A 25,558-nucleotide genomic window follows, 5' to 3' on the forward strand; every position below is an offset into this window, starting at 1 on the left:
ACCCTCGGTGTGGTCCAACCAACCACCTCATTCCTTTCTTTGCACCCCAGAGTTAAACCGAACTGACTTGGGATTTCCAAAGATTTTCTAAAACTTTTGTAGGAGCTGCTCCCTCTGCCTGGACTGTTCTTCCCAGGCTGGGCCCCTTCATGCCCTAAGGTTTCTTTTCCTAAAGGCCACACCTAAGCAGCCCCACTCTCCCAAAATCACCTGTCAGGTCCCTGTGTTTCCATTTTCTGCAGAATACTTACTACTATATGACACTGCCTTGTTGTTACCTATTTCCCTGTTTTGTTCCTCTCATTCATTCACCCCCTCCTGCCCCCCAGTGTAAACTCCAGAAGGGCCTGGACCTTGCCAGGCTGGGGGACAGCACACTTCCAGGGCATACGCAGGACCTGCTATGAGAGTTTAAAGAGTGATGGAGAGATATGCAAATTATTTAGATCTCTCTAAGCCCCCATCCCCAGGGTGCAGCCCTCAGGTTACGCAATCCTGCAGGCAGGGGACCCATCTTTACCAGCATTTACCTCTGGGTGGGGAAAAAGAAAATACAAAAATGCATAAAAAACTTGTAAGAGACCAGCAAGGGAGCAATCCTGCCTTGACATTTCTGGGTACCCAGGAAGGAAGGAAATGGGGTCTCGAATGTACAACAAACCTCCCTGGGCCTCAATTCACGAGCTTCAGGAAATCTAGGGGCTTCCTTCCAGCTCTGTGAGGCTGTGGTCTACATTGGTGTTCCACACAGCAAACAGCAGGACACGCATCACAATGGAGATGCAGGATTATTTCAGGTGGTACCGGGATGACAATTTTGTTTCTAAATACTTACAAGTGTGTTTTAGTAAGTACAGTATTAGAAAATATAGATAGCACATCAAACCTGTGATTTCCTGGCGACTATCACTTGGGATGTGTGTAAAATAGTCAACAGAAAAATACGAGGTAAATATGAGTACTGGCGAAATGGGAAAAAGGTCAGGACAATGGTGCAGAGTAAAGTCTGAAAAGGGATGCCTGCTTTCCTACTGTCTCCCTCAAGACATCCAGAAACATGTTGGAAAGGAGACGCGGGATAAAGGCTTGGTAAATGGGGAAGAGTATGCGTGAGGAAAGCTGATGGGCAGGGGGCTGAAGAATTGATATATTCAATCCAAACCACCATGCACGCATGGGGATCTTTCCCAACAACTTTCAAACAGCAGAATTTACAACTGCCAGTTTTCCTAGGCTTTAAAGCAACGTATTTTCTGTACAAAGCAGCAATGAGTAAACAGCAGAGCCCAGAATGCTAATGTTTTAACCCCTTAATCTCCAAAGTACCTTTCTCCCTCTTTCTTTTAAAGTTCCTGCTGAGAACACTGTTGTCAGCACCTCTAAGAGCCACAGTTTCTCCTTCTAGGCTCTTTAGGTACTCTGCAACGCCCAGGAGGGGCCAAATAGGAATACAAAGAACACGTGCTCAGCTGACTGCCCTGCACAGTGAGCTGGGAGGCGAGGGTCAAGGGCAGGTCTGCCCTCTCCTCCATCCCTCCCTCAAAGTAGAAAAGAAAAAAAACAGCTTCTGTTGAAATGTTAACTACAGAAGTGTTGGGGGGGGGGGGAGGGCGGTGCGGAGGAGGGAATACTTACAGAGAGAAGAAAAAAGCTGCAATTAGATGCCTTATTGCTTTAAAGTTCAAATTCCAGGTCAGTGGTTGAATTTTTCTGTTGTGTACAAAAGTATTCAAACCAAAACAAAGCTATTATTAGGGTTCTATCAAGATCTTCAGAAAGGAGAGACTGAAAAACAAATTTTTTACGTGTACGTGGAAGAGGATTACTGCAAGCCAACAAATACATACATGGAGGGGAGGGAGAGATGAACAGGTGCAGCACAGGATTTTTAGGGCCGTGAGGCTACTCTGTGTGATACCACAAGAGTGGATACATGTCCTTGGACATCTGCCAAAACCCATAGAATGTGCACAAGTGTAAACCGTGGGGTTTGGGTGCTAAGAAGGTACCGCTACAGGGTCATCAATTATAACAATGCATCACTGTGATACAGGAGGCTGACAGTCAGGGAGGCTACGCTTCTTGGGGACAGGGTGTATCTATGGGCACTTTCTGGATTTTCTGCTTAATTTTGCTGGGAACCTAAAACGGCTCTAGTAAATAAAGCTCAATAATTAAGAAAAATAAGTTTAAAAATTACACTGCTGGCAAATGATAGCAATTCTCCCCCCGCCCCTCAGAAAAAGCCAGCAAATAAAGTCTTTTCCTTTGGGCACCTACTTTATTCAGGCCCAACTCAGACCGGAGTCTAAAACTTGTCTGTCTCTGCATACGTGCACAGTACTTAAAATCAGTTAAAGTGATGCTAAGGAGAGCCTATCTGAATTCCAAGAAACTCGAGACCCAGCACACTGGCCGTACAGAATGCAACTCCTACAGTGCCTCCCTGGTCTGAGAAACATTTTCATACAGTGTTCCTATTTTGTGAAGCTTTCCTTTCAATAAAATGCGGCTCTATCTTGAACTTGATCCTCTGCTTTATCAATTACTCCATTCAAATACAAAGGATAAAGGATGTCCAAGTTCTCCTCCTAAAGGGGAAGTGAGTGAGGACTGCCCTTTAGGTGGAAAGCTGGAACCCTTAACTCACCAGGAATCCACACCCCCCAGGGAGCACATTGCAGGAGGAGGGGGCTCTAAGGGCTGGGGGCGGGGGAGCGGAAGGGAGGCTACAGTTCCCCAGCAGTCTTCCCTAGGTCAGTCACTTCTGTCAGGGATTTTAGAAAAGCACATGGAAGTATTAACAAAACAACTGAAAGGCAGCCAGCCCCTCCACCCATCCTGCGGATCCTGGATCCTGCCACCCCGTCATTCATCTTGCTCTCTGTGGACTCCTTCCCATCAGCATGTAAACATGTTTGGGTCTCTCCCATCTTAAAAACATGCAAAATCTGAAGTCCACCAGCAGATCTCCAGCCCTGACTCTCCCGCTCCCTCCCTCTCCTGGACAGTCAGACCTGAAAGCAGGGGCTGTTTCCCTCCCCTGGCCTCTCACCCGCCCTCCCGTCACTCCAGCAGGGCTTCTGCTCACCACCCATAAAACTGCTCTGCAGAGACAGCCTCCCTGTAGAGAAGCCAGAGAGCCCCATCATACTTGAAATCACAGCTACACTAACAAAGTCACCGGCTCCCTTGGCTCCTGATACAGCCTTGTGGCTCTACGCCAGCAACCCATTCCTTCTCTGCTCTGCCGGTGAATATTTGACTGTCTTGAGGCTCTTGTCTCTTGTCCCACTAGATTTCTTTTTAAGCAAAACAACCCACCCCAATGGCTTCAATTATCATCTATAAACTGACGAACTTCGAAGTTTTGCCCCCCGGCCTAGACTTTTGCCAGATCTGGTACCTACCCACTTATCCAACATTTCCATGAGCCTCTCAAACTCAACATCTCCAAAGCAGAACTCACCCTATTCCCCAGGGCTCCTCCTGCTGTGGGCCCTCTTCCGATATAGCACCACTGGTAGCCTCGTCCATTACCGGAACTCCTTCTGTCCCCCGGCCCTCCATCAGTCTCCATGCCCTGTGGATTCTACCTCTCAAATATCATCTACTGCTTCTCTCCACCCCCCACTGCTACTATTTTAGCTCTTAGGCACCATCTCCTCTGTCCACCCTTGTTCTATTTCCTCTGCAATCCACGGTCCACATCTCGATTGAAGAGAACTTGTTAAAAAAAAAAAAAAAAAAGTTGGACCCTGTCCTCCTTTGCATAAAACCCTTCCATAATTGCCCAGGCCATAAGATGAGGTCTGAAACCTTTTAACACAGCCCAGACACATAAGGTCCTTGCCAAGAACACTTCAGCTTTCTCTCTCACCCCTCCCCATCTCAAAGCCCTCCATGGTCAAAGCCCATAGAGTTCCTTTCAGTCCTAGAATATTCTGGAATGTTCCATGCTCTTTCCTGCCTCAAGGCCTTTGCGAAGCACTTTCCTCTCTACCATGTCTCTCCTTCCCTTCTCTGTTCTCTCTGTGCCCCCTTGAAGTGAAAACAAAGAGCAAAGCCCAAAGAAGAACCAAAAGTAACAGACCAGTGGAAAAACAGTACTAAGAAAAGTTAAAACAGACAGGTAGGTTTGTATCTTTTTATTAACTGTACTTGATCCTCTAAGATCATTCTTTAAATTTGAAAGAAAATAAAACCCAAGGAGGTTGTACCTAAAACCGGAACAGATAAAAATTCCCAAATGATATTAAATAACCTTGAGAGGGCTGATTTTATATTCTGTAGCTGAGAACACTCAAAAAAAGCATCTGGAGCCCATGAGCAAATCTTATAAAAGTAAAATCGGGCTAACGACAATGATCGTTGGTATTTCCTAATACAGTATATGACACATTCTAATATTAATAGAATTAACACTAGGAAAGCAAAAAGAGAGTAAATAACCAAAAAACCCAAGGTAGCTGGCCAGACAGACATAGAAGCAAGTGAACGCAACTCTTCTCCCTAAACCCGAACCGTAACACTGACTCCCTGAAGTTGCAGTTCCATTAAGAAATTCTCAGTTTGCTACTGTCATCTTTATAATGTGAGCAAATCCCACAGTAGATGACATGATTCTGTGAAATCAACTATGTGCCTTCATAAAAGAGTTTCTCTTATCTGTTATGGGGTTGGAGGTTGAGCCAGGGAGAGGCAGAGGGGACAAGAGGGATATGGGGAAAGGAAAAAAGGAGAGAAAAGACAAACTGAGTAGGCCAGAAGTGCAGAGGTGAAAGATGCTGGTCCAGGCCGGAAGCACGGAAGAAGAGGCCAAAGTCCAGGTTTGGTGACCTTGGCAAAGTCCATCTCAAAGCTGTCCCTCCCTCGTCCCCACAGAGCACAATGGTGCCAGCTAGACCCACACATCGGTGAGGCCAGCACTGTCTGGCTCATGATTTGGGTGTATGTGATTCCCATAATGTGCTAAGAAGTCAATACAAGGGGGCAAATTAAATTTGGAACATAGCAAAATAAATAAATAAATAAATAAATAAATAAATAAATAAATAAATAAAAATTAATTTGGAACATAGCAAAAGAACGTGACTTAACCTTCAGGGGCACTGTCTTAGCTATCTGATCCTCAGAGCACAGTGGGAGGCACACAGTAGGTGTGCAACAAATGTTTAAAGAAAGGTGGTTTTTTAATGTGCTATTGGAGGAACTTTCTGTTTCTAACCTTCACAGCTAAAGAATTTGTCTTCATTTTTTCAAATGAAGGTGAAACATTTAAATCCTTTCTGCTCAAAGCTAAGAGGGCAAAGATTATCAATTAACCTTAAAATGTTAGCATAAAATATTTTTATTCATTTCTATGAATATTTTTGAGTATGTAGAACATGCCAACCACTGTACCAGGCATTGGGAATAAAGCAGGGAGCAAATGAGACAATGTTCCAGGAAAGGACCTTATTTAAAGAGTAAAACAAATAAAAAAATCATGAAAATATTAACTCTCACTCTTAAAAATATTTCAGCCATTATTTTTTGAAGGGCTACTCTGCATACGGCAAATAAAAGATAAAATAACCCAAAACTAATTAGAAAATTTCAAACGCAGGTTGAAATACATTAAGTCAGATATAGGACTTTATACATCACATTAGGTTGGATATTGTAAAAAAGATATATCCACACATCCTTAAAATATAAATCCCCAAAGCAGAAGTGGTGACAGGCACTATCCCTACACCAAGGTATGTCTAAACAGCCCGACCCGATGTTGAAATTCACATCAAGGAGAAATGAAGGCTCTAAAACAAAATTTCCCTCGATGCATTTAAACTGCAATCTAATTTGCAAACATCTGATTTGTAAAAATTTGATTTGCAGGTATTTTTGCAACGGTGCAATCACAGGAAGGAGAGAGAAGGGATTCCAAGGGTCACCTGACCAGGGGTTCCTGCAATAGCTGTCTTACTAGGAAGGGCTTCTCGTAAATTGGTTTAGGTGAGTTAGCTGATTAACGGCCAGTGAGGTTAGGATACGGTTTAGTTTAACCAGCAGCTGGGCCAGCTCATCTCTCGTTCTCAGGTGCTAATCCCAGGATTCTTCAGCACCACAAGTATGGACTAAGGGTTTCACAGGCAAGTGCCCACTTGTGTTAATATTTTCTTTTGAAATATTAGTGATACCTTAGGTGCTTTCTTTTGCAGGATGGAGAGAAAAGCAGATTTTCCGACAGACCTATTCTGAGAGGCAGTCTGGGGGAGTGTGTAGCCCGGGGAAGAGAGACCTCAGTCCCTCAGCAGCTGATGCCGCACTGGGTGACATGGGAGAGCCATGTCCAGCGTCAGTATGAACCGAGTAAAGTCTGAAGCAATCATGTCATAAAGGTTACAGCAAGTGAGGAGAAGGGGCTTTGTCCACCAGGAAAGAGATTCTGAGCCTATAAATCAGGACTGGGGCACCTGGGTAGCTAGGTCAGTTGAACGTCTGACTTCAGCTCAGGTCATGTTTGTGGGTTTGAGCCCGCGTTCAGCTCTGGACTGACAGCTCAGAGCCTGGACCCTGCTTTGGATTCTGTATTTCCTTCTCTATCTGCCTCCCGTGCTCACGAACTCTCTCTCTCTCTGTCTCAAAATAAGTAAAAAACATTTTTAAAAATAAATAAATCAGGACTAATGCCTGACTCGAGACCAGAGTCTGCCGTTCAATCTCCCTGGGCCTCCATTTCCTCATCCGACCTAATAGGCTGAGATAGGCTCAGAGGCGTTATCCACTCTGAGTTCTTAGGAAATGGACCATGCTAACACCTGTGCTATAGTTCATTGTCCTTCCCCTGACAGTTCACTAGGGAAACTTGAAGTCTGATGTGGCTCATCCAACAGTGAGTTGTTTTTTTTTTTAATTTTAACGTTTATTTATTTTTGAGACAGAGAGAGACGGAGCATGAACAGGGGAGGGGCAGAGAGAGAGGGAGACACAGAATCCGAAACAGGTTCCAGGCTCTGAGCGGTCAGCACAGAGCCCGACGCGGGGCTCGAACTCATGGACCGTGAGATCATGACCTGAGCCGAAGTCGGATGCTTAACCGACCGAGCCACCCAGGTGCCCCAACAGTGAGCATCTTTATCTGGAAGTGTGGGCACAGCCAGTCACAGCTCCATCTGCCCTGGGTTCACGCAGAGCCGCACCTGCAATTAGGTTCACACAAGTGCCCAGTATGTGTGGCCTGCTTCTGTATGGGAGCAACCCAGCTGATGGGGGGCAGGGGACCCATCAGAGGGAGACAGTAGCTGCCTAGTCACTTCAGTTTATATTCATGATAGTTTCGTTAGTTTTGATGTCACTCCCACTTGAAGGTCAAGTCCATGAAAAATGAGACCAACCTTCTGTCTTGCTCTTTACTGGGTTGTCCGTGATCAGCACATACTAGGTGCTCCGTAAATATGTGCTGAATAAATGGACGAGTGAGACACTTGGAATGCAGTCCTGGGTTTGCCATTTACTGCCTGTCCTTCCTGGGGCAGCCATGAATCTCTCTAGCTATACCACCGTCATGAGGATTAGATGGGATAATGTGCACTGAGTAACTGTGTATTTACAGTAACATGCTATTCATATACATTAGCTGTTCAAACATGGCGACAAATTCTTCAGGAATGAGAGGTCTGGCCTGATAGTAAGTAATGCTCTGAAGGCTAATTATCTAACACATACTTCATGATGTGGACAGTATTTACTGACTTCATTCCTAAACTAAATTCAGAGTAAAATGTGAATTATTTCATGATTTATGTCAGTTGAGCAAGGATTTTATTTGTCAAGCAGGAAAAGAGAGTTAAGAGAATGACATAATCTCTCTCAAATTAGCACTTTAACACAAAGAGTGCCACTGTTCTATGTAATACATTGCCAGAAAGTTTCATATTCTTTATTGCATCTGGAGGAGATATTTTCTGGTTGTCAAGCAGCCATGAGAACGTTTTTTAAGCTATTAAAAAAAAAACAAAACCCTGCAATTTATCATCTGGTCATATGTATTATTTTCAATGATAAAAATTTAAAAGATCCTAGTTATACACTTTTTTAAAAAAACATTTAATGCAGCATTTAAAAATTTTATTTATTTACTTATTTTGAAAGAGAGAGCAGGAGCAGGGGAGGCAGAGAGTGGGAGAGAGTCCCAAGCAGGCTCCCTATTGTCAGCTCACAGTCCCATGTGGGTCTCGAACTCACATACTGTGAGATCATGACCTGAGCCGAAATCAAGAGTCAGATGCTCAACTGAATGAGCCACTCAGGCGCTGCCTAGTTATATATTCTAGAGAATTACGATACTCGTTTATCCAAACAAACTTAGAATATGCTTTACTGGTGTGAAAATTATAAATAAAAAGAGATCAGTTTCGGGGCATCTGGGTGGCTCAGTCAGTTGAGCGTCGGACCCTTGATTTCAGTTCAGGTTATGATCTCATAGTCGCGGGATTGAGCCCCAAGTCAGATTCCATGCTGGGCACGGAGCCTACTTAAGATTCTCTCTGTCTCTCCCTGTCTTTCTCTCTTTCTGTGCCCCTCTGCCCTGCTCATGCATGCTCTCTCTCTAAAAATAAAATAAACCTCTCAAAGAGATCAGTTTCTGGGACTCCTGGGTGGCTCAGTTGGTTAAGCATCCAACTTCAGTTCAGGTCATGATCACAGAGTTTGTGGGCTCGAGCCCCACGTCAAACTCTGTGCTGATAGCCCAGAGCCTGGAGCCTGCTTCAGATTCTGTGTCTCCCTCTCTCTCTGCACCTCCCCCACTGCTGTTGTCTTTCTCTCTCTCTCTCTCTCTCAAAAATAAACATTTAAAAAAACTTAAAAAAAAAAAAAGATCAGTTTCTATAAATTCAATGCTTATAATTAGGAAAAATCAAATGGTGCAAATGGTGTATTTTTTAATGAGATGGATAACTGTATTCAATACAGAAGACATATTGCCAATACTTACAACTCATTTCAACTTTTCTGTTTAAAACCTACTTGAAAGTTAGTCCAAAATTAATCCTTTAGACATATTATACACAGTATATTTAAATTATCTTCTTCATGATATAAATGAAGAGAGAATAAAAGCTTGAAAGTTTAATTTTATGTTTACATTTTAGTGAGTTACACACTGGCTCAAACAGGGATATCTAGAATTTAGTATCTATCTCTCCCTGAACTTTATAGTTTTTATGATTCATTTTTATGCTTTTGATGATCATTATTTTATTCCTAGCACAGATGTGGGTTCTCCAACTGGGTTTTTTGCGTGTTTGCATCCTTTCACCTGTGTTTATAAATACTTTGTGATTTTTTTTTTGGATCCTCTGTCTTAGCTTTAAAAGAGAATATGGAGGGGGCACCTAGCGGACTCAGTTGGTAGAGCATGTGACTCTTGACCCTCAGGTTGTAAGTTCAAGCCCCACAACGGGCATAGAGATTACTTAAAAAATGAAATCTTCAAAAAATTAAAAATTAAGAGAATATCGAGGATCAGCTGTAAATTATTGCCACCCTTCTACTTTTCCAATAATCTCTAACCAACAGAATTTTTTTAAACAAAGTTATCAGTTACTGAGCACATACCATGGGCTTTTACTACTCACAACAGTATTACCCCTCTAACAGTTGAGAAACTAAGTAACTTTCCCAAGGCCATTCAGGATAGTTATTCTCCTAACTCTAACTTGGTCTATTCTTTGGTAAGTCTAATTGGAACTGATAGAGAATGTTAGTTCTGCCCCAAACTTCCTGTAAGACTGCAGGTTCCTTAGCCCTTCCCTTCCCTTCCCTTTTTTTTTTCTTTTTCTGTGTCCCTTTCTTGTTTTCCTTTTTGCTCCTGGGTCACCTAAGTGTCCTTTATCCCTCATGTTATCTGTTGTCACAACAAAAGGGCCACATGTCAGCGGGCTGTCACTTCCCTGCAATCTTCTTGCAGTAAGAAGTCAGGTGACCCCAGGCTGACAGAACCCGTCTCCCTCGCCTGTTCCAGCCGGGCAAGAACTGCCTGCCAAGAGCAGCAGCGAGGGAAAAGCCTCTGCAGGAACGCCTGTCATCCTGTGCCAAGAGGTAAACCCTTGCTCCATAAAGCGCCTTAGTATTATTAAACATTTTCTATTTGTCAGGCCCTTTATAGTCATTTTTATTGGTTCTTTTTACTAGTCATAACTCTGCATCAGAACTGGGCTCACTTTTTCTTTTAATTAAGTGCTCCGAGTGAAGTGGGAAAGACTGAAGGCCTTGGGGGGCAAGTCAACCTCCACAGAGAACAGTGAAGGAGGTCACAGAGCCCGCACCCTGCCCCCAGTGAGCGTCAGACCTGATGAGCAGCCGCCAGCCCTCCACCGCTGCACAAAGGGCTCCTCAGAAGACCCCCAAGTCAATCATCCAACTACAGCTTTCGGCCACTGTCATCTAGAGTGTGCTGACATTTGGAAGACTGAGCCATTCTATTTCACCCTAATCCAGAATGTTCCTTTTTATTTTCCTGCAACTCCAAAAGCACAAAAGCACATTAAGATTCTTTTAGTTTTCAGGGGCGCCCGGGTGGCTCAGTCAGTTAAGCGTCTGACTTCGGCTCAGGTCATGATCTCACTGCTGGTGAGTTCGAGCCCCGCGTTGGGCTCTTCGCTGACAGCTCAGAGCCTGGAGCCTACTGGGGATTCTCTGTGTCACTCTCTCTCTGCCCTTCCCCTGCTCATACTCTCTCTCTGTCTCTCAAAAATAAACATTAAAAAAATTAAGGCTAAAAAAGTACCATTGTAGAAGAGGCCTATACCTAGAGTTGGAAACAGAACTTTAACTTTGCTCCTCTGTTGGGAGGTGAGCTTGAGAAACTGCCTAAGTTCTCTGAGGGTTTCTCTCATTTCCAGAATGGGCACAATGACCACTCCTATCCTTTCCTGTCAGCTTGCATGTGTACACAGAGAATCACAGGACATAACCCACAACTGGGGTTTATTCCTCATGTTCCTTGTCTACCACCTCCACAAGACTACGAGTGAGTCCTCCAAATACAAGGACTTTATCTGTGTCCCCACCATCTATCTAACCCTGTACCCAGTCGACACTGTACCCACTCGAAGCCGTATACAGCTTCCTTAGAACGAAGTGCCCTTTGCAGACAGTAAAGCACAATTCACGTGCACCTTAGTACAACACTATTCAGAGTATGGTCCCACAGTCCCTGAGATGTGAAAGAAATAATGCCGGGCACCAAAGGAGCCAGGCTTCTAGTGACAGCAAAAGTTTTCATTAAAAGCAAACTGTGGCAAAGTATCAGTTCTGAATTTCTTTGGGTTACTGCTGGAATACTCAACCTTAAAATACATGCTTGAACAACTGGGTGAACATTTGGAGGGGCTGATGCGTGGCAAAACGTGGCACCTTTCCTTCGTGCTGGGACATCTAAAATTTAGCCATGTACGAAGGCTTTCACAAGAGGTCTCAATGTGATAGCAAAGAAAAGGCTTACATTTTGACAAGATTTTATTTTCTCCAAGTTTTCATATTCTCCTTATACATTTTTAAGATTTAAATGTTCAGGCTTTCAGTTTGGTTAGGCCACCTTCAGTCCCACTTCTTAGACAGTAAGATACACGATTTACTCTCCAGGGTTTACTTGTGAATAGTCATTAAGGCCAGACCCTCTTCCTCATCAACTAGTCCTCCTTTTGACTTTACCTAGGTATTGCCTTTCTAGTTCTCCAGTATCTTCTCTTAACTATTTCTAAGTTATTCCTTACCTCCAAATTCCCACCTTGCAAACAATAAGTGCTCAATAAATGCTTTTATAAATAAATTTGATTTTGAGAGTTTTTCTGTATAGCATGCTCCCTCACCTGGACTTTTCTCTTCTTAGATCATTCATATCCCCACAGGTGGTTCCAAACCTTATCACTTGAGATGACAGTTAAACAGAGGGAAAGGATCTATGATCTCATGATCCTCTTTGTAAGTGTAAAAAAAAAAAAAAAAGAAAAAAAGAAAAAAAGCAAGTGGAAAAAGCCTTGAACAGTTGGTAAGAATTTTGGAATCAGCAGACTACGAATTTAAAGCAGAGATTCTGGGGGCGCCTGGGTGGCTCAGTTGGTTAAAGCTTAAAGAAAAGCAGAGGAGAGATCATTTGATCATTTCTCCTTCCCCTTATAAAATGATCCAGAAAACAGTGAAATCACCAGTTTTATGAAGATCCTACCACTAATCATAAAAAACTAACACGTGAATGAACACTCAGTAAGGAAAGGAAAATGAAGCTACCTTACTCAGTTCTGTCATAGTCTTATTACATTTTTATTTGGTTCTGTGTGTTTCTACAGCAATAGGATTTTAAACTGCTACCTCAACCCACTGAAAAATAAACATCCTACAAGTCTTTTTTTTTTTTTCTGGAGTAAAAAACAATGAGATGTTTGTTCACAATAGAAGAAACTATCTAAAATCTATTTAGTTTTGTCAGAGAGAATGTCATAAAACAGAAGCCAACATTTCATATGAGCTGGCTTAATAAAATTAATAGATTAATTGTATGTATTAATTAACAGAATTAATATAATTCTAAAAGCCCACAAACTTATCCCTGAAAGGACTATGGTGGCTGAATACTGTGAGTAATTGAAGGGCAAACTAAATTAGGGGTAATGAATCCCTGCATCATCATATCAATCATTTCTATTTTATAAGAGCACTTTGTCAAACTTAAAACAAATCACAAGAGGTCATTAATTGGTCAGCAACACCGCATCAAACCACCAATTACTCTGATTTTGCAGTCTGCTCAAAACATGTATTTGTACACCTCAACTTTAAGTGGAACGTCTATTGATTTATAGAATCTCCAAGACCGAAGTCAAGTTTTAGAAAATTATAGTCCAATTATGCATTAAGGAAATGCAAATGCCATGACATAGGAACTAGCCAAATTATAGGCCCTGTTTCTGGAACGCTGAAAGTCACTGCTATAATGACCCTCCTAACACCGTTAAGAACTTCAGTATTATGACCACTCCCAGAATCCCAAACCGTTTTGATAAAATTTAATCTCTTGTAAAAAAGCCCCAGTGAGCACCCCTAGGCCAACTTTTGCAAATCTGATGGAGTCTGGGCATCAATTATGCCCCGCAGAGTGCTCTCTGCTACCCTCTTTAGCGCTTGAAAATTTCCAAGTCTTTTGTAAAGAGAAATGGGAGCAGTCTGCGGAATATACCGACAAGGTGTAGAGATCAATCCCGCCTGGAGCCACAGCAAATGCAAATCTTAAAGAAAAGCAGAGGAGAGAAAAACAGGCTTCAGGGGTAAAGCATCCACATGGATGTGATGGGTTTTTTGTTTTTAAGTTTTATTTATTTAAGTAATCTCTACACTCCACGTGGGGCTTGAACTCACAACCTCAAGTTCAAGAGTCGCACAGGCTCCTCTGACTGAGCCAGTCAGGCATGCCAGAGGCCACCTGGAGACTTCCTATCTACTAGGAGACCAGAGGAACTGCTACTGGCCGGAGTCCAGGCACGCCCCTGAAGAAGAAACAGCACCCCGACAAGCTATTTACAAGAGAAAACTGAAGCCTGAGACTTTAACATCCAGATCAGCAGTTCTTCAAATGTAAGAGATTCTGTGCTAAGGTAATAAAACGATAGTAAATGTGCCTTGAGTGCTCCGGCTTTAGGCACTTTTCGTACAGTAATTCATCTAATACTGGTGACCCTACAAGGTAGGTGTGACCACCATCCCCACTGACCAAGGAGGAAACTGGAACATAGGGAGACTGGGAGCGGAGTGGACATCTGGTCCGGGGGATCTGGCACTGGCATCTGTTCTTACCTGCTAAGTGACAGGGCTTCTCAAAAGAGGCTGTTACAGTCCCAGAATCTACCAATGCTCGGGGGACCCCATACAGCAAAGCAGAAGCATGAACTCACTGGAAATAGTATTTTGTGCTCTCTGCCTTTTATTTATTTCTGTTTGACTGTAACAAGTTCCCTCTTAGTAAATTGGCCTGGGAAAGCACCTAAGGTAGTGATAAGAATCCAATGTTACATCACCTTCCCTTCATTGGCTGGATTTTCCTATTTGAACAGTTGGTAAGAATTTTGGAAATCAATAGACTGGATGTAAACAGAGACTCTGGGGATGCCTGGGTGGCTCAGTTGGGTAAGAGCCCAACTCTTGGTTTTGGCTCAGGTCATGATCTCATGGTTTGTGAGTTCAAGCCCTGCATCAGGCTCTGCGCTGACAACTCGGAGCCTGCTTGGGATTCTCTCTCTCTCGCTCTCTCTCTCTCTCTCTCTCTCTTTCTTTGCCCCTCCCCTGCTCACACACTCTCTCTCAAAATAAATAAACTTAAAAAAAAAATGTTTTAAAAGCAGAGACTCTTGAATCAAACAGGCCTGGATCCAAACCCAGGCATATTACCTATCAGTTGTTAAACCTTAACCAAGTTAGCCAACTAAGGTTAGTTAGACCTTAGTCTCCTCCTTCATAAAATGGAAATAATTCCCTGGGTTGGTCTACTGCCAGTCGGAAGAGCACTGTAAAGCCCTTGGTGCATGTTAGTCATTATTAATTACACTCCACTTCAAAACTACAAAATCAGTCAGAGGATGTGGCCTCCTTGGTCTCTGCAGACTGCAGCCCAACAGAATGAGACCTCCATGGCCAGAGCCCGCCCCTCATTCACTCCTGCCTGGATCAGATCCAATCGCTGACCTAGAACATCTAGGAGGCTGGGAACAGCTAGAAGGCTGGGAACACTTCTCACTTCTAAGTTATAGTCCTTCAAACTACATGGGAAAAAACATAGCAAGTTCAAGTATCGTAACTAATCCACAAGCTCAAGAAACGTGCCTTAAACACTTTTTTCTTTGACTACAATAGAAAAATGGACAATTTTCTCATGGATCAAGTTTATATACAGATTATGTGTATATTTATATCTGTATAAATGTATTTATCCATGACCATGCTGTCTATATGGGGGGATGTATTACAAATACCAAATGAATATACATATACATCTATAGTATATCTACTAGCTTGGTCCCTGACACGTGGTGGAAAGCACCCAAAAGAGATGGGCGCTATAAATAATAGTTCCCTTTTCCTTGGATTGAGAGGAAAGATTGGTGCCAAATGGTGAGGCACCTGACTGAGCTGGAGACACAGAGTAAAACTAGAAAATAATGATTAAAAGCTTCCAAACTAATCCTGACATTCCAATTTGTGACATTACTCACAAAGGAAGCGCCATTTATCTCTGCCATCCTTGAGCATTCCTTTCTGAATTCCTCTCCTCTTTTCCTAGAAGCCTACAACCTAACGCTCTCTTAAATCTGTCAGCCCTTTCAGGTAGCAGGTACCTCCTTCCTCCCAGACGGGATCAAAACGCCCATCTTCCAGGGTTCACTGCCAGGAGATCAGGGGAAAGCAGTAATTCAAGGTGTGAATGAGGGTGGATCCTCCCAGGAAAGGTTTGCAAGATAAAGGGGATTTTCAAATGTCTACCTTGGGGCAGGCCGGGGCAGAAGGGTGGGAGGCACAGAACCCAGCTGGTGATGTGGGAATCCTCTCCTTCAAGGTCTCCCCAAGTCCCTCAGCTTTCCAGGGTTATACACATGGACTCAAACAACTTGGGAGCCCTCTGCCATCCTCACACCGCTCCCCCAGTATGAGGAGTATGCTTTAGGACTTCCCTGCCACGCCCCCCCCGGCCCCCCCCCCTGCCACGCCCCCCCCGCCCCCCCCCCCCCCCCCCCCCCCCGCCCCATATGAAACACAACCAAACTCACTGCCTGGACAGCCAGTAGGAGCCCAATTGTTTGTAGTCACTAAACAGGAATCACAGATCTCGGAATACAGTGGGTTTCCAGAAGAAGGAAGTTCCCACTGGAGTTCCCAAAGCAGAGCAAACTGCTGTGACAAAAACTCCCGATGAAAGTTCAGGTGCTCTGGACTGTTTACAGTCCTGTAAGAGATCTCCCACTTTGTTGTTCTTGAAAATTCGGTTATCCCAGGCTTGGACCGAGTTTAGGATAGGATATAAGTAAAAAACAAATAAATAAAATTAAATTAAATTAAACTAAATTAAATTAAATTTAAAAAATGGCTCCGTCAGGTTGTTAAACTCTAAGTTGAAAGGAAGTCTGACTGTAAAGGAAGTTGACCAGAAGGACGGGAGAATTGCTGAAAACCTAAAACATGTCTAATTAGGTTTGGTCTTCTGTAGTATAGTGGATACACTGTGGTCTGCTGTCTAGTTTAAAGCCATGGGTGTTAGGAAATACAGCCCTTGCTGTGATGAGGGATCTCAACTGGCTTAAACACTCTGTTTCTAGATTATGCTCATTCCCTGTTCTAAAAACTCAACACCATTCGCAGCCCATCCTCTCTTGAGGAATAGCAGGCAAAGAGAAACTTTTACAAATCTGAAAACCTAAAGTTTAGAGCCTAAAATTTTACAGGACCTAAAATTTTACAAGTTCATCTGCTTCCACTGTGGTGTCCATGTATCAAGCAGACAATCACTCCAGCTTGAAGCCCACTAGCTTGCCCACCCGCCACGGAGGACTGAGGGCAAAGGCCAAATCCTGCTCCTGGAGGCAGCACTTAGCAGGTAAAAGGAGGTTCTTGAACTGAATTCAGGGTCTTTGGAACACCACTAGTGGTGACTAAAAAAGTTTGCTCATGCAATGTTTCAAATCTGAAAGCTGCGTTTTCTCTCAGTTTAGTTTATCAAGGTCAGCTGATACGCCCTTCTGGACCAACTAATTTCCTCCACCTTCACCCTATCTAAATTCTCCAGAGAAGTCTTTAGAAAGGCATCCTGATTAACTAGTATAATACAGTGAAGGATCAATCAAGAGAGGTAAAAATAGGCTCAACAAATAAAGTTCTAGCATGTGACAGACCCACAGATTGCCAGCCTATAGGTTTGTTCCCAAGATTTGCAACACAGGGAACCACGTCTCAATTCCTGCATCAATTCTGCTTTTGAAATGGCAGCTAAGACGCCACAAGGTAACCTGAAACTTAACTTTCTATTAAATAATTGGAGTTTTGACTGGCCTGGGCCAAGGCAGAGCCAGCTTTAAACAGTCTCACATACAACAAGCAGTCCTATTAGAAAAAGGGACTCTTACCTGAAGTGACAAGAGGGTGGCCTGTTAGGTAACATTTGTTTGGGGAGCCAGATTCTAAAATCAAAATGATTCAAGGATTTAAATTTTTGTTGTTGTTGTTTTTTTTAATTTTTTTTTAATGTTTATTTATTTTTGACAGAGACAGAGACAGAATGCGAGGGGGTTAGGGGCAGAGAGAGAGGGAGACACAGAAGCAGAAGCAGGCTCCAGGCTCTGAGCTGTCAGCACAGAGCCCGACACGGGGCTCGAACTCACGAGCCGTGAGATCATGACCTGAGCCAAAGTCGGACACTCAACCGACTGAGCCACCCAGGCGCCCCAAAGGATTTAAGTTTTAAATGAATGGGAACCACTTTCTCATTTGGCAGCAAATACTTCTCTTCCTGTTTCCTGGGTCAGATTTAATAGATAGTGAGCTGACATACATGTGGGTTTACAGCAATTTAGAACACTTAATTTGCATAATGATTGCAAAAATAACACGCAAGAGTTAAGAATACAGATTTCTTTCCCAAAATGACTGCTGCAAACCATTAAGTATATCACCTTTTAACTTTCCTTATTTTGATCTGGTTTTAATACTTCATGAGGCCCAAATCTTGCCAATGCAACTACTTGCCAAGCGGAAAATGGATTAATTTATAAAGATTCCTGGCACCAAAGCCAAAATAGTAGGTGCTCAATAACTGCTTCCTGAATGAATGAAAAAAGTTACATACTTAATGTTACTGACATTTACTTTTTCCACCAATCTGAACAGGAGAGCAACTACTCCTACAGTAGAAAAAAGGAAGGCAGGGGCGCCTGGGTGGCGCAGTCGGTTAAGCGTCCGACTTCAGCCAGGTCACGATCTCGCGGTCCGTGAGTTCGAGCCCCGCATCAGGCTCTGGGCTGATGGCTCGGAGCCTGGAGCCGGTTTCCGATTCTGTGTCTCCCTCTCTCTCTGCCCCTCCCCCGTTCATGCTCTGTCTCTTTCTGTCCCAAAAATAAATAAAAAACGTTGAAAAAAAAAATTTAAAAAAAAAAAAAAAGAAAAAAGGAAGGCAGCCACAGCTAACATTAAAAATCAGGGAAATAGGGGCGCCCGGGTGGCGCAGTCGGTTAAGCGTCCGACTTCAGCCAGGTCACGATCTCGCGGTCCGTGAGTTCGAGCCCCGCGTCGGGCTCTGGGCTGATGGCTCAGAGCCTGGAGCCTGTTTCCGATTCGGTGTCTCCCTCTCTCTCTGCCCCTCCCCCATTCATGCTCTGTCTCTCTCTGTCCCAAAAATAAATAAACGTTGAAAAAAAAAATTTTTTAAATCAGGGAAATATCCTGATTTAAACAAGGCAGTTAATCCTAATAGCTCCAGATAACCATTACAAAAAAGACTTGTTACAGTTGCTCTGGCTGTTAAACCCACGACTCCCTTCACGTTTATTGAAGTTTGATGGATTCTCTCTTTAAGAGAGTAGCCCTCCTAAATTAAAAATAAGATTGGCGATTTTTTCAATAATGCATAAAATGCTTGCTTGGGTTTGTTTGTTTTTTTCTATTAAGCAGACAGATTGAATATCCCTTCTCCCTTCCCACACTAAGCACCTGAACGAAAGCTGGTTTCCCAGTGCTAACAACATCTGACTTCTCAAAGGCAAGGTCAGGAACAACTGCATGTGCCCCACAGACAGGCTGCTCTCCTTTTCAGCTGGGACGCTATAAGATGTGACTGGCTCCTAGTGAAGTCAATGAAACAGACACGGGGCATGTGCACCACCAGCTCCAGACTCTTTCCACTACTCGATTTCCTACTTGCAGAATTCCTGAAAAGTATTTCTAGAAGTAATATGGGTTAAAGTCAAACACGTGCAACTGAAGACACCTTTGTCACAAGCTCACAAAGGTGCCTGAGTATGTATTTTAGGGAGCTAATGCTCACATCTTTGGTACTGGAGAGAGGCACAGTCTATAAAAGCTTTAGGAACAAAACTATGACATTTAGAATCTAAACCTTACTATGTTGTGTGCAAATAAAAAAGACGAAAGTTACAAATCTCTATCATCCATCTAAGCAGAAGAACTCTTCTCTGAGGCAGGAAGAATGCTGTATTTTCATGTAAAGAGAACAGCTACGAAAATGTAGGAGGGGCTGTGCTAAACTAAGCCTTTTAAAATGTACCATGTGATCTCCATGAGCGCTAAGAAGCCGCACCAGTAAGTGGATCATCTTAGATCACAACAGCTATGCTGGAGGAGGGGAGATGGAAACTACCCTTTGCTTTTACCACAGCCATTCCAGGGAATTAGAGTGAACTTCTTAAAGCAACCATCACAACCGCTACCATAACTCCTCCCCACCCCACAAAACCAAGAAAAATCAGGAACTTCACGTGAGTAAAAATCACAAATTCCATGATTGTTAATCCTTGGATGCATTCATTTTTCAATGACCCACTTATGAACACTCTCAAGAAGTAAAAAGAGTAAATGCATTTAAAGTTCTAGGCTCTTCGTTTGTTGAGAAACTTGCAACGTTAGAAGAGAATCAAAGCATCGGGGTGTGAGTATTCTCAAGAAGTCTAGAATAAGATGGTCAACGGTGGAGTTCTGTGCAATACCACTTGAGGAGTCTGGCCAATATTAAGGTTAGATAGCCTGTGTTCATAATTAAGTAATAGTGACTGAAGCTGAAGGCATACATTTCCTGAAGATTAATGACCTAACAGCATTTCCTGAAGATTAATGACCAGCCAAGAGGAGGTGACTGCCTAAAGCAGTGCCTTGGGCCACTAACCCCAGCCGGTCATTAATCCCCAGGAAATGCCCCGGACCTCAAGGTTACAGTGATTTTAATAAATACAAGAGGAAAAAGTTTAATATCAGCTTTCTACAGAAACTCAACATTTGTATCATTCTTAGAATGCTCAGACCGCATAAGGTGACTTCTATAGGAATCACTAGAGTTCCCTTAAACTTCTTAATCCTGGTTAAAAACTTACTTTAACATAAGTGAAAAGCAGGCGTGTTAATACGTGAACAACTTTTTGTAGTGTTTTAACTACAAGGAACTCAGCTATAATAATGTTTTGCATAGTAACAATCAGCCAACATATGGACACTCAAATCTATTTTTAATTGTAATCTATATTTATGTGACAGTAACTCAAGAAAAATAAATGAATCAGTATTCAGGTTTATAGAACTGATTTATCTCACTCAGTTAAAACAACACTGTGACAGAGCAACTGCATTCCTTAGACCAAAACAAAACCGACCGGAACAACTCCCTCCTCCCATCTTTTGAATCTTAACTCGATTCTATAGGACACTGATGTCAAGAAACTAGCAGACTGACGCCAGGAGGCAAACTGTTTCATTATCATTCCAAGCAGATATATACTTTAATATTAAACTTTCTCAGGCTTTTCACTCCTCAATTAATCAGGTGCCACTCTAAACCAGGACATTTTAAGGGTCTTACTTTATCGGAAGAATGTGAACATTTATTTTTGCTCTCAAAGAAAAAGCAAACCCAAATTCTCCAAAGAATTCTCCTCTCTGCCCTTACAACTCCATAAAACCACCTCCTGGTCTGTCGGAAATGTACCACGCACATAGAAGTACAGAAAGACACACAGCCGGCAGGTCTTGTGTATTTTAGAGAACTTTGCTGTTTATATTAAATTCATTCGAAGCCCCTTTCTCTGTTGGCCTTGATGATTAGCTGGTAAACCTCTGAAAGGGTCAGATTGTCCAGAACTGGAATTTCCACTTTGGAAAAAGCACAGAGGTACCTGACATCTGTTTCTTGAAGGGCCTGCACTACACCTCCAGACTTACAGTCGAAATTCCTACTTCTGCATGATGGCAGGGAGGTCAGAGTTGTAAAACCTCCAGTGGTTACTCCTGCCTGCAGAATAGAGCACAGTCCCCAAAGACCTCTCGTTTCTGGCTCCCAGAGAAGAGTATTCCAAAGATGAGTACAATTTTAGTAATATGAATATATTCCTCTAGGAAAAATAATAATAAGCATCCGTTCAAGTCCTCAATCTCAACCTAGAATTTGGTACTGCTGAGAATTAACTAATATTAATATTGAAACAGTTCCCTAATCCTTGATGAGGACTCTGAAGTCCAGAGAGGTAAACTGATTTGCCCAAAGGGCTCAGCTTCTGGGCTACAACTTCTTAACTTTGGATGTCCTTGCCACACTACTGCACAGTTTGTCTTAATTAAATATCTATATTCTTAAGTGTTACCTGCCCCCTAGATAGTGAGCCCCATGGGGCTAGGGAGAGGCAGTGAAGTTTGTTGCCTAGGTGCTACCCACTACCGGGCAGGGAGCCTGGCTGGTAGTGCTGATTCCCCTTCCTTCTATTAACAAGTGACTTTATTTTATGGAAAGCGCACCCTAAACATCACTTTACATTCAGCTACCTATTACAGTATAAACTGGCACTGGATTACCAATCTCTCCACTCCCCGCCCACTTACAGGAAGTGGGCTTGGCACGTTTTCTTTTTTCTTTTTTATAACCGTTTTTGTTTTAATCTTTGTAAGCTATGGCGAATATGCAAGAGTATTTTAATGGTTACTTTACTCAAATATATTTTAAGTAATTGCTTCCTTTATATGCGCGGTATTCCTGCACCGTGCCTTATTAAACTCATGCATTCAATGGAGAGTCAGGCTGCCTCCAACCCTTTTGTTCTGAGAACTTTGAAGTTTTAGCCTTACAGCTCAGCACTGAATGTTAGGGACCTTGGCTTCTCAACATCTTTTAAGGTTAGGCATAAACTTTCCTGAAAAGCACAAGAGTTAAGCTCCTAAGGGTGAAATCAAACCAAATCAAATCTGATTCAGTATATTTAGTACTTTTTAAAACTCCTCCCCGCCCGGACCCAGACCTGCATTAGCAGGAGTTAGTCTAGAAATGGTACCAAAGAAACATTTCATGCATAGAGTTTGGTTTGGTTACCTGGGTGGGGGAAACAATAGCAGGTGAAACTACTGTGGGAGAATTGGTGCTTCTGTGCCCATTGGCTTCTGGAAGAAGAGGCAGGGGGTCGTGTTTCACGGAAACCACCACCACCGCATCCACAGGCTCCGAGGGGCGGATACAAAGTCTTTTGGGGGAAGAGGGGCCGCAGATATCCCCAGACCCGAACACCGACTCGTACAGAGCGCGCTTGGGCGCAGCCTCAGATTTCACGTCGGGACCGACCTGGCTGTCTTTGGGGAGGATATAGGTGTTCCCCAGCGAGGGCGGCTGGGGGCGGTGGTGGTGGGAGGGATGGGTGGGGGGGTGGTGGGAGTGGTGGCGAGCCGCCCCGTTTAGAGCCTCCGCGTAGCAGCCCTGCGGGGCGGGCGAGCCCAGTTTGGTGCCGATGCCCGCGATGCTGTTGAGCGTGGCGATGGAGACGGCGCCGATGCAGTGGTTGGTGTAGGTCTTGGAGAGCTTGGCCGCCTTCGAGAGCATCTGCATCCTGGTGCCCAGCAAGTTCTTGCCGATGGCTTTGTTCTCGTACCAGGTCACATCGCCCTCGCTGCAGTGGTCCCGGGGCCGCTGGAAGAACGCCTTGCAGAGGGGGTTGCGCTTCGACAGGTACTTGACGAAGCTGGCGTAGGGGCAGAACTCGGTGCCCGTCTCGTACATGCGGGGCAAGTTCTCCTCGTCGCTGCTCTCGGCACGCTTCTTGCTCCACGACGACGAGCGCGACTTATGGTAAGGCCCGAGGGACTTAAAGTAGACGAACTTGCGGCCGTCCTCATCCATAGCCAGCCCAAAGGAGTCCTCCTCCAGCTCGCGCTGGTTCTCGCGGCCGCGCGTGCAGAAGTACATGCAAGTCTCGAACCAGACCTTGTTGAGCAGCCCGAAGGGCGTGTTGGTGCTGAAGACGCTGGAGGTGTAGAGCTTGCGCAGGTCGGCACGCGTGATGGCTTGCTTCTGCACCACGGGCCCGGCGCCCTGCTCCTCGAGCTTGCGGATGACCGCAGCCAGCGTCAGGTTGGCGCTGCGCAGCTCGGGGTCCTTGGTGAGGTCGAGCGTGCGGCAGTACGGGGGCTCGTTGAGGTAGCGGTTGAGGGAGCTGCGGATGCTGATGAGCGACGACTTGCTGTAGAGCTGGCCGCTCTTGGAGCGGGCCTCGGCGTAGAAGGAGCGCAGCACGCGGCACAGCGCCCCCTTGTCCATGGTCTCGAAGTCCGGGCTCTGCGCCTTCTCGCTCAGGTACTCCCGGAAGATGCGCACGGCGTAGCGGGTGGCCAGCCGGGTGTTCTCGCTCAGCCGGGCCCGCTCGGGGCGCTGCAGCACGTCGGGGTCCAGCTCGTTGCTGTCCCCGGGCGGCCCGCCGCGGGCCCGGGGCGCCAGCAGTCGCGGCGGCGCCTCGGGCTCCAGCGCGGCGCTCTGGTCCATATTGATCATATGGACCGGCTCGGGCTCTAACTCCTCCCCGGCCGAGTCCTCGGGCTCCAGGGGCTCGTCCCAGTCCAGCCCCATCTCTTCCTCCTCCTCTTCCTCCTCCTCGTCCTCCTCCAGCCCCCCACCTCCGTCCTCCTCCTCCTCGTCCCCCGTTATCTGCACCTCTTGGATCTCGTCGTCCTCCTCCTCTTCCTCCTCCTCCTCGCCCGCGCTGCAGTAGTGCGGGCGGCCGTGGCGGCGGCCGCGGCCCCCAGCACCGCGCTCGCCCTCGCCCCGCTCCCCATTGTTCTCGGCGGCGGCGGCGGCGGCGGCGCTGGCGCTGCCGCCCGCGCTGGTGTTACAGTCCCCGCTGCCAGGCATTCTCGCCATATTGCCGTCTCTCTGCCAGTCCTCGGGCAGGGCGCATGCGCTATATTGGACCGCAGCGCTGAGAGCTTTTGTGTTTAATGACCTTCAGCTACCGGGAGGCAAAGCCGGGCTCTTAAAGGAGCCGCGCTCCAATTGTCAGTTCGGAGCGCTACTCCGGAGGGGCAGCGGCGCGCAGGGGATGGAGGGGAGGGGAGGCGGGGGTAAGTTAGGCAGGGAGAGGGTAAGGACGGAGGCTGGCTGGACCCTCTTCCTCCCCCACCCCTCTCCCCACTCCTAAGAAAACTTTAACGGGGGGGGGGGGGTGAAGAAAGGGGAGGGAGAGCTGTCGGTGGGGGTGAAACACTCCCAACTTACCCTCTGGCGGAGTGGCGCGCGGGCCCGGGCGGGAGAGAGGGAGGGCCGGCGGGAGGGCGGGGCGGTCTCGCTTCTCTAAGTAATGCCCGAGGAGCAGTGCCCCTTCCACTGCCCCCTCATTGCCCCCCGGAGCCGGGGGTTCGGGGAGGCGGCAGAGCCGGGCTGGCCGCGGGTGCTGCTCGGAGAAGCCGGGTCTGGGGCCGCCCGGAGCGGAGCAGGCAGGTTAATGAGCAGGGTGGAGGAGGCACGGCGAGGCCCCGCACCCTCTCTGCGCCCGCGGCCAGGGCGCAGCGGGCGAGGCTTGGGAGCGGGATGGGGCTGGCGGCGGCGGCTCCCCCACCTACTTGCTGGCGGCGAGGCGCGGGGGCCTGGGGCCAGCCGCACGGCTCCCAGCTCCCTTTCCGACTCTTGCAAAGGAGCGAAACACGCCCCACGTCAGCCTCATCCCTTTCGACTTTTCCAACAGCCTCTTTTAAGCTGTCATTAAAGACCCGGGGCGCTCCCCGTAGGTCTAGGGCAAGTCTGCGCCGGTCCCGCCAGCCTGGGGAAGGAGCAAGAAAGAAAGACTGGGAGGGGCGGGTGGGAGGGCAGACTCGGGGAGAGGCGCTCCGGACCCCAGGGACCCCTCCCCGCACGCTTAGGCCGCCGCCCTCCGGGCCTCGGAGCACACTGACACAACTCCCTCTGGCGAGGCGCTCCACCTGGTTGGAGCTAGAGCAATGCCGATCCCTAAGGCCCGTCGGCGGGCGGGCGGAAAAAGTGAACTTGGGTCTCGGCCGCCCCCGCCGCCGCCACAATTCCGGCAATTTGGATCCCGAGCGCGCTCTTGTTCCAAGTTTGCCAACCGCCATTCTTTCGCCCTCGGGGCTGCGCTGCCTCCGGCGCACGGGGGCGGATACCTCCGAAACTGGAAAGGCGGCCAAAGAGCTCGCCGGGTCCCGCTTTCCCATAGGAGACACTGTCCCACTTCCAGCCGAACGCCCGCCCCCGGCGCGCCCAGACTCCGGGCGCGTCCTCGCGTCCCCGCCTCCCTCTCTCCCGGCCCAGGGGCAGCGCCCCCAGAGCTGCGGGAGACCTCGGTTGTTTTCTTTGGCGGCACAACCCCTTCCATGTCGAGCTCGCACGGCATCCTAATTTTCTCCTCCTCGGGCAGCCCAAGTGTCCCCTGGCGCTCCGCCAGCTCCAAGTCCCGGGGGCTAAGGGGAACCAACGGAGACGAGTCCCAGCAGCGCGACCCCAGGGCGCGCAGACCCTGCTGTGAGGCAGCCTCTCTGTCCCCTCCAGGGCGTC

The 25,558-nt window shown here is 46.2% G+C and overlaps 1 protein-coding gene across 3 annotated transcripts in view; it reads right to left on the reverse strand.

The window, feature by feature from the left end:
• The window catches only part of KCTD1 (potassium channel tetramerization domain containing 1), a 188,289-nt gene that overhangs the window by 68,239 nt on the left and 94,492 nt on the right, over positions 1-25,558 (reverse strand). The window contains exon 1 of one of the 3 annotated variants that reach the window (XM_047828568.1): positions 24,269-24,711. The exons of 1 other annotated variant lie outside the window; for it this stretch is intronic. Coding sequence is in view for 1 of the 2 variants with exons in the window: in XM_047828566.1 (XP_047684522.1) it covers positions 22,103-23,914 (1,812 nt within the window). In the remaining variant the exon portion in view is untranslated. Of the gene's footprint in view, positions 1-22,102; positions 24,245-24,268; positions 24,712-25,558 lie in introns of those variants that run through there. One more of the 3 variants, XM_047828566.1, reaches the window with a different exon arrangement.

This window comes from Prionailurus viverrinus, chromosome D3 (assembly GCF_022837055.1).
Source record: "Prionailurus viverrinus isolate Anna chromosome D3, UM_Priviv_1.0, whole genome shotgun sequence".
NCBI lineage: Eukaryota > Metazoa > Chordata > Mammalia > Carnivora > Felidae > Prionailurus > Prionailurus viverrinus.